Source organism: Cryptomeria japonica, chromosome 4, assembly GCF_030272615.1.
Source record: "Cryptomeria japonica chromosome 4, Sugi_1.0, whole genome shotgun sequence".
Lineage (NCBI taxonomy): Eukaryota > Viridiplantae > Streptophyta > Pinopsida > Cupressales > Cupressaceae > Cryptomeria > Cryptomeria japonica.
Window position 1 is genome coordinate 144,478,163 of NC_081408.1, and position 19,155 is coordinate 144,497,317.

Here is a 19,155-nt window from a genome sequence, read left to right on the forward strand (position 1 = left end):
TTCGACAACTTCTGCTTACTTGCCATCCCACCTCTGGGTCTCGCTCCTCTGGTGCCTTGTGTGCTTGTACTTGGTGATCCTCCGCCTCCGCCTCCTGCACCTGACCCTCCATTCGTGGGTCCTTCGGAGAAGGTTGTTGACCCCGAACCGAACAATTTGCCTCCCATACGGTACCCTTGTGCTCCCCCGGCACCGTCGGCCGTACCGTCACCTTCGGTCGTCTCCCTCCTGTTGTCCTCCGAAATGGACAAGTTCTTTAGTAGATCTCTTGTAGCGTCGATCAGGTTTAGACTTCGCCTTGTTTGTTCCGCCAACTCTTTGTGACTTCTTACCCTACGGTGGTATTCTGGCGAACTGTAGAGTTCTCCTTCGGCACCCTCCGTGACTCCTAGGTTCCCTTCAGGCAACCCTACGACAGTGTAGAGAGTGTAACTCTCTCTGTCTATCTCTGCCTCCCCAACCTCCGTGACACCTCCTGGGTTCCCTTCGAGCAACCCCTCAGCCGGTCGTCCCTCGGCAAGCTGCCTTAGCCTACGCCTTCATTCTATTTGTTGTCTGAGATTCAACGCTCTTTGTGCCACTTCCCATTCGTCACTTTGTATCTTTTTATTTTTGTCCTTATTTAGTATATTGGGCATAAATCACTTCCGCACATAGCAAGCACACACCATGTACACAAAAAAAACATTTATTATTTCCCTTTCAGCCACAATTTATGTCAACATTGCGTCGGTATTATTACAGGGTTCAATTTCCCCTTCGCCTTTTGCCATCGTGCTTTGCGTCCCAACGACGATTGTTTTTTGCGTACTGTCGAAGGACCTGTTGGCGTTGCTCCTCACGGGCAATCTCCTCCAGGCGGGTTTGCTGTGCCAGTGATGCCTGTGCAAGCAACCGGGGGAGGTGGTTCATCAACTGATTCGCTGCGGGGCTACTTCCAGTGCGGTCCACACTGCACTTGTTGGGACGTTAGCCTCCGTGGCCTCCCTTCGGATGTAGGTCTCGATGGCCACCTGAAGCAGGATTGAGAATTCCCTCGTTGCAGTGTCTTCTCCGTTGTAGAGCTCTGTTTGCGCATTGTCGGCCTCTGGGTTTATCTCACCAACGGGTAGGCCCCTCGTGTTTGTGCGCCATCTGCTCCTTCCTTTCCCGAGTATGTCTAGGCAATGGCGCCAAATGTTTGCCACATACGGGTAAACGATTAAACGTAGAAAGTAAATGCACAGAACATAATTGAAATATATTAAAGAACCAATTTCTGTATTAATTCAACAGTCCATGTACATCAAGTGCTTATAACCTTAAACCCAGATACGACTATCATGATGATACTAAGAAGGAAAGGTATGCAATATATAATACCCGAAGGAGTGCGACCAACCGTCGCGTCCAACTGCCCTTCGGGACGACTAACTAAGTGACTGCCGTAACTCATTATTACTGAAGACAACATAAATATAATATGACAACATTACATAATGATTATTCCCGGCAACAAACTCCAGATCATATTAGTTCATATTTGCGAGGAGTAATCTTATAGCCTTTTTTTTACCCTGCTCCGTGCTAGACAAATAGATGCTTAAACAATTAAGAAGGTGATCGTTGGGTCGTCAACCGGACTTGATCTTTGGATGCTTTGACTCCTTCCTTGGACATTCTTCATAATGTTTGGAATTTCTCGTGATGTTTTGGATTTCACTTTCATGTTAGGGAATCCTCCTTGATGAAACTCTTGAATGAGGAAAATGTTGCGATGCTTGATCCTCCTATACATGATGTCCTTGATTGGAGTCAACCCCTTGTTGCATTGATTGTGATTCTTGGATTTCTGGAGGAAATTCAAGATTGTAGTAGCTTCTTCTATTTGCAATGTTGAAATTGTGAAGTGTATATGTTGCTCTCCTCCATGAATGTCCTGATGAAATGTAGATCTTGATGATACAAGCCCTCCTCTATGTTGCATTCTTTGAGCTCATGTTGTCTTCTACACTTATGTCTTCATTCCTCACCGTCCTTGAATTCCTCCTTTTGAAATGTGAATGTTCTCCTTCCTCGCTTTCTGTCCTTGCATCAAACCTGAAAAGAGAACATTATGAATTTAAAAAATCATGTAAATATAAATGAAAACCACCTCAACACTTCATCAAACAAACCTTTAAACCCCCTCTTGAATCTGGAAATATCTGATCAAACAGTAAATAAGATTCCTCCAAAATCAGGATATTGTAATTCTGCCTTGACTAAGAATTTTCCCTTAATCAGGTCTTATTTTGGAATTCGCTGTGCCAGGTGATGACAACTGATGGAGTTTGCAGCAATGCGGCTGGGAAATTGACGACTCCTAGGCCTGGTTTGAAATGCTAAATGAGGTCTGTAGAATTTGCACTTAGGGTTTCTGATATCCACTCCAAATCAGGCCTTCAATGTCTCCTAAAATTCACTGCTAGTCTGACAATCAATTTGCTCCAAATTTGGTGGATTTTGCCTTAGATCTGTCTTGAAATTGCTTCTCAACATTCAGATTGCACTTGAATATGATGCAGGTCCAAAATCTGATTAAGATGCTAGTAAAATTGGCTCCCATCTGATGCAATTTATACCCTAGGTCTGCCTCTGTTTTCACTTTTATCTGCTGGAAAATTCACTTAAGATCATCAATGAAATGTCCTCCAATAAGCCTCATACAAAGCGTAAACATGTCTCCTCATCAAGTAAAGCATCAAGAAAGAATGCAAGAAGAAAGTAACCTGCCAGGTACTGAGACAATTACTGAACAATAGCATGAACATGTCATCATCCATGCACTTTGAGCCAGATAGTGCATCATCTCAACAAGAGGAATTGATCTCAATGTAAATACCACAACCAAATCTTGGCAATACACTCTATACAATGCAACGGTTTGTCTTGGATATGGAACGGACAGCACAGTTAGTGTCTGAAGTGACTTAAATAGTGAGGTGGTTGGATAATTTGCATTTTCCTTTGGTGTCACGTAAGGCTTTGCAGATTCGGCAGTTTGTAGAGGGAAAATGTCTTATGCAATTTATAAAAATATTTCTCAACCATGTCTGGCCATATTCAAAAAGTTCACAAATGAATAGCAGCTGGATACTAGTATGGGTGCCCTCCGTTGGTGGTCTAGATAGGGTAGTCCAAGCAGCCATTCACTCTACTGAGTATCAAATTTGGTTTGCACAAAAAGAAATGACTGCTCAAAGGGTGACAGTAATTCAAGTGACAAAGCCATCAACACTGCTCAAAGGGTGACAGTAATTCAAGTTGCAAAAAGAAATGACTGCTCAAAGTAACCTGCCAGGTACTGAGACAATTACTGAACAATAGCATGGACATGTTCATCATCCATGCACTATGAGCCAGATAGTGCATCATCTGAACAAGAGGAATTGATCTCAACATAAATACCACAACCAAATCTTGGCAACCCACTCTATACAATGCAACGGTTTGTCTCGGAGATGGAACAGACAGCAAAACTAGTGTCTGAAGTGACTTAAATAGTGAGGTGGTTGGATAGTTTGCATTTTCCTTCGGTGTCACATAAGGCTTTGCAGATTCGGCAGTTTGTAGAGGGAAAATGTCTTATGCAATTTATAAAAATATTTCTCAAACATGTCTGGCCAAATTCAAAAAGTTCACAAATGAATAGCAGCTGGATACTAGTATGGGTGCCCTCCATTGGTGGTCTAGATAGGGCAGTCCTAGCAGCCATTCACTCTACTGAGTATCAGTTTTGGTTTCTGCAAAAAGAAATGACTGCTCAAAGGGTGATAGTAATTCAAGTTGACAAAGCTACCAACACTTTGAAAAGTATTTGTGTTGAGATAGAGGAACAAGAGATACTTGAATTCAAAAAAGCCAATGAGAATGAAAAATCTAAGCTTATGGAGGCAATATTGATGGTGGAAAGTAAAAGGGAATGTGAATTAATTGTCACACCACCTTAATGATGCATTGCCCCTTGCTAATAAACTCAGATTTTTTCCCAACTTCACTAGTTTGAAATCAGTTGTTCGAAATCTATTTGCTTAGAGCATTCTATATCCTTCATTGTGACCTCTCAGATTTGGTGAAACATAGAATAATCTTGTCTTGAAACTGGTTTTAGAATTGTGTTATTTTCATATTTTTCTTTAGTTCTTGTTATGTATCTATCAGCTGTTAAATATAGCAAGGGTTTGTTTTTCTTGAACATTCATCTTTTTTCATGCCAAGTAATTTGTCTTTCAGTTATATTATTTTGGTTATAAGAGTTTGTTTGCTAATTCTAGTGCATGTGAAACAGTTATGATGAACTTGGGGTGCAGAGAATTTTGCCTGATACAACTTTTATCCAACGGTGGAGGCACAAGATTGAAGCTGTTATTATAACACATGGGCATGAGGATCACATTGGTGCATTGCCTTGGGTAACATGCTTCTCTACATTTTTCTTTTAAACACAACTTTGATTAAGTTTTTGTAGTGTACACTATAAATGCATGATCCATTCTCATATTTTAGCTTACTTTTGTTATATTTTCTGACAAGTGTATTTGTTTTACAAGCAATAGTTGAGGGCATGAATACCACATTCAATGTAGCTATGCAAAAATTCTGTTAAATTTAAGCTTTTAACATCTTCTCAATAGAAGGATTGATCGTGCTAAGTGGGTGGGATCGAAGTTGGTCCTATTGACTAGTTCAACCTACAACGAAATGAAACGTAAGAAGCAAAAATGAAATATAAATACAAGAAACAAAAATAATACACTGCCATTAATATAAACAGAGGCTAAAGGATTTTGGAATCCTTTTGTTTTACACTATTGTTGATGGGATATTAATCCCTGTCTAATACACTGGTAGGACCTAAGGAAACGACAATGCAATTGGAGATTTGAGGTCTAGCAATTATTAAGAAATAAAAAAGCAGTAGTTTAGAACAAAGTTATGCATTCTAAAAACAAATAGCACTTCATATATGCAATAGAGAGAATATTAGATCTTGTAATACAACTCTACCTCCATGATACTTAAGGACTCGTGTATGTAGTTTTAAATAGGGAAGAGTGAATACCATCTAGATGGTTCAAACCAAACCTAACTGTTTTATTACACATGGCTATCTCTGATAGGTCAAAAATAGCCTAGATTATATGTCCCATAGTTTGGTTGCTACATAACCTATGTTGCTGGTTCAGTTTTGGGGTCAGCATTTCACTGTTTTTATTCTGTGTTTGATACAGCTGGGTTCGGCCATGTAATAAATTTTAATATATTACATACATAATACTAAAAATACATAGATATATACATTATTTGTACAAAATTTAGTACAAAGCATACAAAATTAAGTACAAAACATACAAAGTAATTGGTAATTAAATGTTAGGGACCAATGAAAATGGTTTATGTTAGTGATTACTCCCTACGAGATAGGTACTTCAATTACCAGAAGTAAATAGAATAGTAATAGGAACATAAACACAACACATAGAGAATCGGCGGAATGATAGATCCTTTATTGCAACATGTAATGAGTACCATAGTAACATCCTTGTTCCCTATACAATGCCAGGCATATATACCCGACAACTACCAACTACCCCTACGAGAACTAAAACCCATTACATTGCCATTTGTTAATCAAAACATAATAAGTATTATTCAGCTAACTATGGCATATTTGGCGTAAGAAGTTGTCTTCCAGATGAAATAACAAAATGAGGCTATATAACTACCAAGAACTATTGAGCAATTGGAGGGTGAGAGGACGTCCTTGGAGTAGTTGAGGACGTTGAAAGTTGTTGTCGTATGCACTAGACTTGCTCCGTATGGAGTCATAGATCCTGCTTGGCCACCATTTGGCGCTCCCTAGCTGTTTTCACGATGTAAACCGCCTCCATAACATCCTTCTTTTGCTCCAACTGTGTCGTGATTGTTGCAAGGCGTTGTTACATCTCCGTGTTCTGACTTGCTACCAATGTTTTCTACTGTTCTACTTCATCCTCCAGGATTGCTTGTAGCTGTTGTTCAGTTGTAGTGAGTTTCGCTTGAAGTGCTAGTTCCTCCTAAACAAAGAACTCCCCCTATTGCAGCTATTCTCCCTACCTCAACCTTCATTTGGTATAATGTCTCCCTAAAGGAGCTCTCCATGCCCTGTAAGGTGGACAAAAGTCTGCCCTGACCCTCCTCAGTATGCACTTGTTGCCAGGTTGCAAGAATTCCCTCCGTCTCCTTAGCTGACGAGCCTTGGTGTGTAAAATGTTGGGCAAACTCCTCCTCGCAACCACCCCTCATGTAGGTGAAGAGTCTCTCAGCCTCCCATACCGAAACTGCATCCACCTGTTTGGCCAACTTTACAATCCCACGGGTGACCCAAGTGAGGTCGTCCAGCTCTGCCAAGAACCTTCAGATGGATCCAAGTGTGTCCTGAGGGTTAGACTTTGAAACCCGAATGCGGTTCTCTCCCTAGCTGTCCTCCTTCCTGCTAGAGACTTTTGTTGCCATCCCAATCTCCCCCAATTGCGTGGTTCTTTTTCTTTCATAGCCTCTTTCGCCTTCCGTCGTGCTTCGCCGCCTTCATCAATTTCATAAGCCAAGTAGGCTTGAGGGGTTCCTTCATATGGAGCTTTCTGGTGCCAGTGACTGCTGAGCCTCACCCGTAAGGTTGGTGTGTCAAAGTACGCATCATCCTCTCTTCTCAAAAGGTTATAGGGTTGGTCCAATCCTCATCGACTCAATATGGCTGTCCTTTAATCACTGAACCATCTTTGAGCACATTGATCCTTTTGATTGTCCAATCACCTCTCGTAGCGTAGCCCAACATATTGATGCTCATAGGTCTCTGTAGATTTTTAATTTTGATCCGTTCACGGGATTGTCGTCGAGAGTGGATAAATTAACTACGCCATCATTGATATGGCCCCATCCAACGAACTTTGAACTTCCCTAGCTAAAGTTCGTTATGGCTGTTATACTTGAGTACCAACTGTCTTGGCCGAAAATTCATTCATCGGAGGTGCTTGTTGTGCCAGAACATCCGCCTCCATTGAGCAACCTCCCTCGCCCATTGGCCATCATCCTCCGTATGTCCAAACTTGTGAGGTTCAACAAACGTTTACTGAGGCTTTCAACATCTCCCAATCGATTGTCCACTACAATGCGTAGGCTTGGTACGGTGTACTCAGCGAGTACTATTACTTCCTGCTCGTACATGAGTTGGAACGAGGTACGCCCCGTCATCACCTTGTATGTGGTATGGTACACCCACAATACTGTCGGAAGGTGCTCCTCCCAGTCTTCTTGCTCTAGCCCACATGGCTTGTAGATGATCAAAACCAAGACCTTGTTAGTAGATTCGACCTGGCCTTTTGTGTGGGGATAGTATGGGCTAGATAGGTTGTGAAATATCTTGAATTCCGCTGTCATGGCCCTGATGACATGATTCACAAAGTGTACCCCATGATCACTGGTGATTTGAATAGGAATGCCAAATTGTGTCACAATCTGCTCGTACAAAAATCTTGCCGTACTAATGGCGGTGTTGTTTGGGTGTTCTCTCGCCTCGACCCATTTTGTGAGGTACTCGGTTGCCACTACAATGTACCTGCACTTGTGCATGCTACTAACCTTCAAGGGCTCGACAAAGTTGAGCCCTGTTGGTGTACGTTTTATCATATACCGAACATTAGAATAAAATACCCAAGGATACTCTATCCTCTCTTGAAAAACCACCACTTATGCTAAGGTTGCAAGAAGACTATATAGCGATTCCAAGGTTTCTTTGGTCAGGTCTTGACGTGTGGATAAGCTCAATGGGCGTTGTGATATGCTGGTAATACACAAAGGGACTTACGCTTGGCTCGTTCAATTCACAATGGAGATTTATCGTTTGAGTTTTGGATCATGGATTTCATGAAAACTAAAAAGGAGATAAGGGTTTTCTAACCTATTCCTAAGAATTCAAGAGACGGTAAAGACTGGGTAAAACTAATAACAACACTTTGTTTCGTCACACTTCGGACAACTATGCAAAGCATGTGCAATCTTCTAAGGTTGTGCTCAAGATTTTCACACTTATGAATAATACCAACAATTGAACAATATTACTCAAAGTAGAAGTTAAGCATCCACATCAAAAGCTCAGGCTAACTTTACACATTAAATAAAAATCATCCTTCCAACAAAATTATGAGCAAAAAGTTTCACCAATCTAAACTATCAAATCCTTCATTCTTCTAACATACATGAAATAAAATCTAAACTTTGATGAGGGATAAGAACCATGCAGACTCCAAAATAAGGGAAATAACGACCATCAATTCGAACAATGTATTACTTATTATTTTGGCAATCCTAAGCTACAATTGCTTATCTCAACATGTTTTGCAACATGCTCCCATGATTTACAAATGAGGGGTGAGCTCAATTTATAGGCTCCCCAATTACAATTCAATGGCCAGGATTGATTTCTAATCAATGGTCGAGATTAAAACAACCTAACCCTAATTAGGGTTTCCCAAAATAGATCAAATATTCATCGCATGAGAGACAAGTGGCACAAGATGCTATCTTTTAGGATTGCACCCCCTTCTTTTGTTGAGAGGTAGTGTGTTCAATGAACCTAGACATGTTGACTTGAATTCCCCAATTTGTGCCGAAAAATTTGCCTAAGTATGGAAATTTGTCTAGAATACTCTTCTTCCCACCAATTTCTGTTGCACGTGTGAGCTTGTCTTTGACTCTTCAGAAATGAAATCCTTCAAGAAATCTGGAATTTCTTTTCATACTTTCGTCGAGTCTGAAAACTTTTCTTTCTTGATGCCTGGAGACTCTTTCAAGTGCCTTGAATTTGGAGAAGAATTTGATTCATCTCCTCTTTATTTTCTTCTTTGTTCTTCTTCTTTCTTCCTGTTTCCTCTCCAACATTTAGTCAAAATTTGATTCTTTTGGTTGTGGAAAATTCCACACTTAGCCATTTTTCATCTATCAAACTTTTATCAACCCATTCGTTTGATTGACCCTTGATTTCATGTGCTTGTCAAATTTATTTTCTTGCTTGATTGCTGGTCTGGTTTCATGCGAATTTGTCAAAATTTGTCTTTCCTCATAGTGTGCCATCTTGATTGTCTTTTTGTCTAATGGATCAAATTTGAGGTCACTTATCCGACATCTTCACATATTCCATTTATGCCTTGGACAAATTTGTGTCTGAGTTTGATCAACTTGCTTGGACAATTTTCAGTCTTGTCTTATGTTCTGATTGTGAATGTGCCAATTTATGTTTTCTCCCTCTTAGGCTGTCTTAGACCAGGAACTTGAATGTGTCTGACATGTTAAGGTTTGTGTCTTGGAAACAAATTTGTGTCAGTCTTTATGTCTTGGCATGCTTCATGTCAATTGGCTTGTCCTCGGACTTGGAATATTCTTGGACAATCATCCTTCATGTTTGATGGATCGGAAAAGTTTGGACAGTCACATGTCCTCTTGTCTTTGATACATTTTGGAAATATAATCATGTCATCTTGGCAGACTTGGATGGTGTCAAATTTTTATGGAAAGGTTTTCATGCTTGTATGTCGTCCTCTTGACAAGGCGAAGTTCTCAATTTATTGGACAAATTTTGTGCTTAATTTCTTTGGATAAAAATCTTTAGACACGTCTTATTCCTCAGCGAATTTCTTTTGAAGGCTTTCTTCCTTAGACATATTTCAATTCATGCTGTATATCAAATTCGGACAATCTTTTTCTTCCAAGGAAAGTTTGGAGATGTTAAAAATTCCTTACTGATCATGATAGCAGCAGTTGGACAATGTGAATTTAGATTACTTTCTTTTTGACAGGGTAGAATTTATTCTTCCTTAGGCAAGTCCACTGTCAATTTGCTGTCTTGGATGATCTTGGAATTTTTTTTTGGGGCAGTTTTGAAAGATTTCTGAGAAATCTAGGTGCAGATTTGAATTCTTTTCCCAAGGTAGATTCAAGGATGTTCAATGGTGAACTTAGAATTTTATCAGCAAACCTTGGTGATGGCGAACTTGAATCTTTTGAATGTCTTTTCAAACCTTGGACCTGCTTTATTCTTCCTTTTGGAAATGATCAAAGCAGAATTTTCACCTTTAAATTGTTATCAATGGCGAATATAAGGAGAATATCAAACTTATTTTCTCCAAACCCTTTTTTTTGCTTTATTTCTCATCTAAATTCTCCTGAAAAATTTGATAATCTAGTTGGATTTTGGAGCTACTTCCTTTGAAGAATTCGATTTTTTTTTTCTTCAAACCTTTGAATTTATTTTACTTCTGCAAAGGTAATCTGATAGTATGATCAGATTTTGCCATGAATCTAATAATCTTTATGCCTGAGAGCTGTTTACTTTGATCTCCAAACCCGTAGAAAATGGCAAATTTTTGAAGTTGGATAATCTAATCATGCATTGAAGCTACTAGCTTCTCTCAACTTTAGTGAATTTTGACAAAGTTTTGATGCTTCCTTCTTTGCTATACAAACTTATTCTTGGCAAGCAAAGTATTAATGAATGGGCATCATGTCTTTATAGCTTCTTAGCAATTTCTAGAAGCTGTGTTTTATTCTATCTTTAGAAAATTGAAACCCTTTGCCTTCTTCTAGAAGGAAGCTTGGAAGATTCTCAAAAATTAGAAAGTTTTATTGTTTTATCCTCCCTCTAAGAAGTTGGAATTTTATCCTTAGAAGCTTCCATCATGTTTTAGAAAATTTTATTTGTTTTAAATCTCCTTCTAGAAATTCGAATTTGAGGAAGGCATGCCACAAATGTTTTTTTTTTTTTGTGACTTTAATTGTTTAAATGCTAAGTCATCATACTTGCCTTCTTTAATTCTCTTGGAATGCCATGTTCATACCTTGCTGGTTCACCTAGACAAAAACCCTAATCTGGATTTCCATTTTGCTTTTTGCACTTGGAGACCTCATTTTTGAAATCTAAGAAAATGGTTAGGAATAATTCGGCATGGGGATCAAAACGCTAATCTCAAAAAAAAGAAAAATTTTCAAACCTTTGCTTTTTACACTTAGAAGCAATTTTTTTCGAATTTGAAGACATGGGCAGGATCATAATGACCTAAAGAACAAAACCCTGATCTAAAAAAAAAGCAAAATTTTCAAAGCTCTGCTTTTTATATCTAGAGGTGAGATTTTCAAATTTTGACAAAATGGGTAGTAATAAAATAGCTCAAAAAACAAAACCTAGATGTCAGTTTCAAAAAAGCAGAAAAAGCAAAAAATTCTAAAATAGCAGGGTGTCAGAAATGACCCAAAGCAATTGCGATTTTTGTCCTTTAGACCTTCTGAACACTTTGGCAGCGTTCAAATTTAATTCTGAGCATGATTTCTCAACTTGGTTTGGGATGAATTCTCAAAAACTCTAACTCATTGTAAAAAGATTGGTGATTAGCAGATGCGACGCCAAAGTAGAACCGTATAAAGCAAAAACAGGGGGTACCCATTTGCAATGGGGCAATGTGTGAAATAGGTCACAACATCTAGTGCCAACTTGAAAAAATGTTCCTAAACATTTCAAAGATAAGACCAATCTATACCTAGAAACTTTGGAAAATTCCTCCCAGTCCATCAAATGACTAGAAAACATACTCAAAAGGAAGCAAAATCTCAAATTGGATCAAGACACTTCATCTCAGATTACATTTGTGTGCAAAATGCGTTCATTTCCATCTTTTGAGACCAATGACTCTTTCGTTCCATCATGGCAAGCTGCGCAGTTGTGTGTGTATTTTGTCTTAACTCCAAAAGCATCCTTGGATAGAGCCTTGCTGCCAACAAGTGTCCATAGCCCCGGCAAGGTTATCTCTATAAACTCACGGGGATTGCTCTACTTCTGGCGATTTAATTTCTTTCTTATTGAGGGTACACCTGTAGAGATTCCCGTGCACCCAAATCCAAGTGTTTTGATTTTTATCATTTTTTTTCTTTTTCATTTCTTTTTTGATATTCTTTTTCTTTTCACATATTTCCACACTTAGGCTTGCAAGCAATGAAGCTTGCATGAACTTGAGTATTATAGTGGCGTTGAAGTAAGACTTTTGATGATTTTCTCTTTTTTTTTCTTTGTTTGCCATGACTTCACCTAGGAGATCACACTGACTAAGAGAATTCATTAAGTGTAAAAAATATAGTAATCACAAGATAGTGGTGTCAAGACACAATAAATGATCATGTTCCAAGTTAAGCACAAGTTCCAGCCGAATGACGAAGTTGAAAAAGAACAACCTCTGATTCAAAGGTACTTCATAAGTAATTACCCAAGAAATGGACTGAACATAGTTTAGTACAAATGCTAGAATTCTTAAGATATAACACCCTTCACAAATGGAATCCCCTTTATTGAAAGGAAAACAAAACAAACAAGCAAACTAAACTAAGAAAGCAAAACAACTAAACTAACAAAGCAAACCGGCCTACTCTAAACAAAAAATATATATTTTTTTAAACGAACAACAGTCAAAAGACCTAAGTATATACAACTCGTAGCATGATTTCTCAGGATATGTAGCAACAACAAAGCAACAATCACAGTCGGAAGTTTTGCAAACTTAACTTTAAACTCAGAAAAATATTCTTTCAAAGTACAAACCTGGAACTCAAGCAAAACTTCAGGAAAGATTAGTAACTAGGGTAACTCGTCTGGACCATTTTGATCCATAAACAAGTTGTCTTTCCTAAATGTCCATAATCAAAATGATATTCTTTTTAGTCAATTGTAGGGAAAGATACAACTTGGTGGTCTTCATTTGCAGACAGGAATCCCTGCCCATCGTCCATTGCTTCATCAGGAGGTCAGAGTTGATGGTGAACCATACCACTTGCATTTGAAACATGTAGATCAATGTCATGTCTCGAACCGGGTGGAGTGTGGTGGGAATCAAATTCAAAGGGGAATTTGGAAATTTGGAACATTTCATGTGCTGCCTGTTTTTGAATACCTGACAATGGATCAAGCCCCAACCCGAATTGTTCTTCATTGTCTACCTCTGTCACAGTTACTTGTTCATCAAGTAGCATTCCATTTTTTTCAATTTCATCTAGCAGTACCTCCATGACTGTGATCATTGGATCAAGCGCTAACCTGAATTGCATTTCATATTCTACTTTTGTCTTGGCAGCCCATTGATCATCAAATATTTGATCTTGTCTCCAGCCACTTATTACTTCTTCCATCTTGTTCATGCATGAACGAACTTCTTCGTCAGGGATTATTCCTTCTTGAAGTGCACTGGAATCTCTGACACCATCTCTACTTTGAGCTAAGTCCTCCATTTTTGGTTCTTGATGATCTTCAATAACTTGCAATTTTGTATATTCATTTGTTTCCATACGCTAACAGTTGCCTTGGGTGGTCCCCCTTGCTTGGATGTATTCCATTGCTTCTTTAATCTTTACTCCAATGGCCTCTCGTTCTAGTGTGATGTAGGAACAAACTTCTTCTACTTGAATCCTTGATTCAATATCTTCTTCCAATTTTCTTCCTTCATAACCTTATGCTGTTGCAATGCTTTGTTCTTTTGATGCAGGACTAAGATGCTCATTCTAGATGAACTTCCTTTGCAATTCTGATAATCCCAACTGACTTCTAGCTTGGTTGATGGCCTCTTCACATATTGAACAAGTGAATTCTGAATGTGGTTCATTGTCAATCCTATACCAACGAGGAAGCAACATGCCTTTCAAGTGAACATTATCTTGCTCTATCTGATTTTGAATTCTAAGTACGAACTTTGAGAAAGGATCATTTCCATTGCTCTCATCATCAAGCTTTAGGCACAATTTTGGTTTTGGAACATCCCAAAAGAAAAATTTCCCTTGTAGAACAAATTCTATCCTTGACAAAGCAGAACCCTAAAAAGAAAAAATAGAACCAAAGCAAAACCCTAAAAAGCAAAAACAGGGGGTCCCCATTTGCAATGGGGCGATGTGTGAAATAGTTCACAACAATACCCCACCTCCCGAACAATTCCTGTGGTTGTGAAGGAAATAGGGGCATAAAATCTCTCTTCAATGGTTTACCTACCCTCTGGCATGTGTCATATTTGAACACCCATTCATGAGTGTCAATATGTAGGGTTGGCCACCACAATCCTACTAGTAGTACTTTTTGTGTAGTGGCATAGGATCCCATATGTCCTCCAACCAATCCTTCATGTGCTTCTCTCATCACTCCTTGGACCTTTTCTTGCATTACGCACTGCCGTAGGACTTGATTTGGACCCATCTTGTACAAATATCCATTGATGAGCTGGAATGTTTTACTCTTCAGGACTAGCTTTCGCCATTCAATTGGCAACATATCTCTCGGAAATGTAGAGGTGGACAAGTACTCGCCTATGCTCTCATACCATGATGGCAATGCCACAACTTGGAATAGGTGGGCATCGGAAAAATCTTCATTCACCTCCTTCGAGGGCTCTCCAGACTTAATCCTTGACAGTTGATCTACAACAACATGACTCTTCCCAGGCCATACTATGATGGTGAAGGTGAACTCCTGGAGTAGGAGCAGCCACCTACTGATCCTTCCTTGAATAATTGGTTTATTCACTAAGTACATCAACGCTTGGTGGTCCAAATAAAATGCGAAGGGTTTCTCCTACAAGTAATTTCGAAACTTTTTATGGAGTACAACATACCAAGTGCCTTGTTGGCATTTGGCATAACTGATGCAGTTGAAGTCTAATGACTGCACCGGTAAAGGATAGAAGTCTATTTGTGATGAAGAGATTGAGATTCTATGAATAGATGACATGATCAGTTATTTGTGTTGTCATTGATGGCAATTGATGTCAAATGATGTTCCTGATGTTTTGTTTTGTCATCTAGGTAATTTAGTTTACCTAAAGACAGGGTTTACCGACAGTGAACTAAAGTCCGTGAAATAGGACTTTAACTGATAAAGCAGAGTTGTTTTGATTGGATCGGTCGACCATGGATGATTGGTGATTTGCGGTTTGGATGGTGAACTTGTATCATAGAAAGGTGTATATGACCGAAACTGGAACTTGTGGAGATTACCGGAAGGCGTGTTTCAAATTTCTGATGAAGTTTTGCTAAGGTTTAAGACCGGTGAAGAAATCATCAAACTGGTAATGATTTATGTTATGACGGCAATCGATGACGAGTCTACATGAAGTTGGTAACACGGCACAACTTGCGTGAAAGATTTCATTGTTGTTTTGGCGCGATTCAAGGAAGAATTTCTTGGGAATCAGCGAAACGCTCAGTAGAGTGTTTTGAGGGTTTGACTTTGGTATAAATCGGATTTCTGTGATGGGTTATGATTAACCAACGGTTGATATTGCATTGTAATTTGTTGTAATGATCTGTATAACGATCTGTGATGATCTCTTATGATTTGAATTGTAAATTCATGATGTAATTAGGTTTTGTGGCCGACCTAGTTGAGATGTCTATTTAGGATGACACAGTTGAGGTTTATTGTGTCGGTGGTCTTAGAGAATGTGTTACGCTGTCCAAGTGAAGTGTGAGATCTGCCTGAGAGTTGCAGAGTGTTGTGTATAACTGGATCTGATCAAGCAAGCAAAGAAGTGCAAGTAACAGATCATTTTCTTACTGATGTTCCCTAGCAGGTTCAGCAGGTTAAATCCCTTAACCGGGTAGGTCCTAACAGACCTTAAGCATTTAAGTCATTGTTGATGTGTATTTTGTACACGACCAAACATAGAATAAAATACTGAAGTATCTTATCCTCTCTTGAACAAAGTTCCTGACTGCTGAAGATCTCGCTGAAGGATCAATCGGAGTAACTCCAAGGTTCCGTTATGTAGGATCTCTACGTGTGGATAAGCTCTTCGCGGTATGATGTGATTTTTCTGGAATCACAAGGGGACTTACACTTGATGATTGAACGTCTGATTTGCTTTAATATTGCTGGAACACAGGATTTCACTAGTCTAGATTTGAAAAAAAAGGAAAAAAGGATGAGGGCGAGGGAAGGATCTAATTCGGACACTAAGACTGTAGGAGCAATGATTGATCTTTGATGAAATTCTAAGTAAGTCTTGTTTTGACATCCCAAGACCATCTCCACAAGATTAGCGCGATCTTCGGAGGAAAGCTTTATGATGTTCAGATCATCGCTACAGGCATAGACACCATCAGGCTGATGCATATCAGTGAAGAAGCGACAATTGAAGTTAAGCTTAAGCTGAATGATTCCAGTTGACTACACAAGGCAAGTCTGCAATCAACAAACTGCTAGTAGTATGGATATACAAATTTCACCATCAATCAAACACATTTCTTCCACTCATCTAATAACATGAAATCAAATCTGAGAAGTATAGAGACTATGCAAATTGTTGAATCGACCCATAGATTTCACCATTTCTTCAATGAAGTTTTACAAGCCTTTTACAACAACATCTTGGCAACAATCTTTGCCTTCTCTTTCTATTCTACTCGAATTGCTATTCTATTTGCTATTCTACAACCTATTCACCGACTATCAACTATTTTCTCACTATTGTCTATTAGCTCACCATATCCTTTACAAATGAGGAGCCAGGGGTTATATAGTGCCCTCAATACAATTCAATGGCTCAGATCAACTTGAGATCAATGACCAAGATTTTACAATGAAAACCCTAATTAGGGTTTGTTACAACAAACTCAATTCTGACCAATGAAATAATTGCATTATTTGGACACATGTCTTCTTTGGAATATTTGACCAATGGATAACCAGGGTAGGTACATCAAAGTTAGTGCCTTCTTCGATGAGTCAGGTGCATTGAATCTGGACATGCTGAGGTGGACCAATCCGATTGGAGGAGTGATGACTGGGATGCCACCTTGTCTGACACTTGTAACTTGGTAGATGCTCAATTTGATGATGCTGAGAAGCTAACTTTAATTAACTCTTTTGGAACTGTCTGCTTCTTCAATGAACCCTTGCTTTAACCTCCTTTGTCTTTGATGTGCAAGATGGATGGTGTACCTTTCCTTCAAATGCTGGACTGGAAGAGGTCGTCCCTAATGATGCTGTACTGGAGAAGGCCGTCCTTGTTGATGTTGGACTGGAGAAGGGCGTCCTTGTCTTGGCTTGATCTTCTTTCATCTGCAAATACAAATCAAAAGATGATTAAGGACATAATAAATTCATTTCAACATAGTATTTCACACCTTAAATCAACAACAAAAGATATTAAAATGAAGTTAGTTCAAGACTCTTTCCAGGGACAGGCCCTATAAGAATTTCGCCCTAGATCCTCTGGAAGGGTTAGGAGCGAAATTTGCATTCCTGGCCAATTTAGACCTTTTTTCAACATTACCTCACAACCAGCACTTTGCCTGGCCCAAACAAGGTGAAGAATAGGCCTCCCTAAGGATTTCGCCCTGGACCCTCTAGTAGGGTCGGGAACGAATTTTGCTTTTTTGGACAAATTCCACCATGTCTCTACTCCAAAATGTCTTCCAAGGCAAGCATACGCTATCCTTCTCCTCACCAAAGGCTAGGAATCCACAACTTGACCTTCCTCATGGGCAAACTAGGTGATTTTGGGAATTTCGCTCTGGACCCTTTAGAAGGGTCAGGAGCGAAATTCAAGTTTTAAGCTTGATCCTTCATCTTCTTCACTCCAATCTATCTTGCAAGGCTAAATAACATCCTTCCATCCCAACTACGCCTTAGGACTCCAAGTCTTGACTTGACACAAGGAGGAAATAGGTAGATGAAGAATTTCGCTCTGGACCCTTTGGAAGGGTCAGGAGCGAAATTCAATTTTTGCTTGCTTATTCACACTCAATTTCACTTCCTCCACTTCACTTCATCTGGACTCCCTCATATCGAATCCACTCCTCAACTCGGCAACATTGGTTTGATCTTCATAAGGCCCAAAAAGGAGAATTCGCTCAAAAACTTAGCCAGGAACATGACCTATCTAGGATTTCGCTTTGGACCTTTTGGAAGGGTCAGGAGTGATTTTCAAGTTTTCTAGCATGTTCATCCATCATTTCATCTTGAATTCACTTCACAAGGCAAGGAAACACCTCTCTTCTCTCATCCAACCCAAGTTTGACTTGATTTTGCAAGGAGAAAAGGTGATTTTAAGATTTTCGCTCTAGACCCTTTGGAAGGGTCAGGAGCGAAAATCTTGTTTTGGTTCAATTCCTTTAGTTTCAATGCTTTCTAGCAACTTGAAGTCACTCTTAGGGACATCTCCTTCTTGATTTTACCTTAGCCCTCACTCATCTAGCACAAAATTGATAGCAAAGAGAGGTTTTGAGAAAATTCGCTCTGGACCCTTTGGAAGGGTCAGGAGCGAAAATATATTTCTTGACCAAAAATCATCATTCTTTCAACTTGAAACTTCATTGCAAGGTAGAATCTCACCTTTCTTCGCCCTAGGAACAAGGTTTTAAGCCTAAGAAAGGTCAAAAGGTAGGCTTGTAAGGAATTTCGCTCTGGACCCTTTGGAAGGGTCAGGAACGAAATTTCCTTTCTTGGCAAGGTTATGTTCATTCTCCTTCTCATCATGCCTTGGACATAAAATTTTAGTCAAATAAGGAAGGAAATGCATCTTAGAGAGATTTTCGCTCTGGACCCTTTGGAAGGGTCAGGAGCGAAAATCAAGATTTTGGGCTAAATTCTTCATTTCTCCAATTCAAAACAACCTCAAGAGGCAAAGACATGATATCTCACTTCCATCCACGCCATAAAAAACCAAGGACTAAACCTCCTTCAATGGAAAAATATGTGTTTTTAGGAATTTCGCTCTGGACCCTTTGGAAGGGTCAGGAGCGAAATTCATCTTTTGGTCCAAAATCCTTTACATTTCAGCGCTTTCAAACATTTCCAAAGGCCACAAGATGTCCATCCTTCCCTTCAAGTGCCCTGCAAATCAAAATTTGGTCAAACTTAGGAGGAAATGAGCTTTAAGAGGATTTTCGCTCTGGACCCTTTGGAAGGGTCAGGAGCGAAAATCTCATTCTAGGCTAGATTACTCACTTTTCAAACTTCAAACCACTTCAAGAAGCAAACATAGATCATTTTCCACCTAAGGGACAAGGTTTCGAGCTCAAACAAGGTAGCAAATGAAGTTTATGATGAATTTCGCTCTGGACCCTTTGGAAGGGTCA

At 39.3% G+C, this 19,155-nt stretch overlaps 1 protein-coding gene across 2 annotated transcripts in view; it reads left to right on the top strand.

Moving 5' to 3' along the window:
- Positions 1–19,155, top strand: part of LOC131074113 (ribonuclease J) — a 301,289-nt gene that overhangs the window by 54,862 nt on the left and 227,272 nt on the right. For both annotated transcript variants that reach the window (XM_058010661.2, XM_058010662.2), the window contains exon 4: positions 4,310–4,433. In XM_058010661.2, the coding sequence (XP_057866644.2) occupies positions 4,310–4,433 (124 nt within the window). The remainder of the gene's footprint in view (positions 1–4,309; positions 4,434–19,155) is intronic.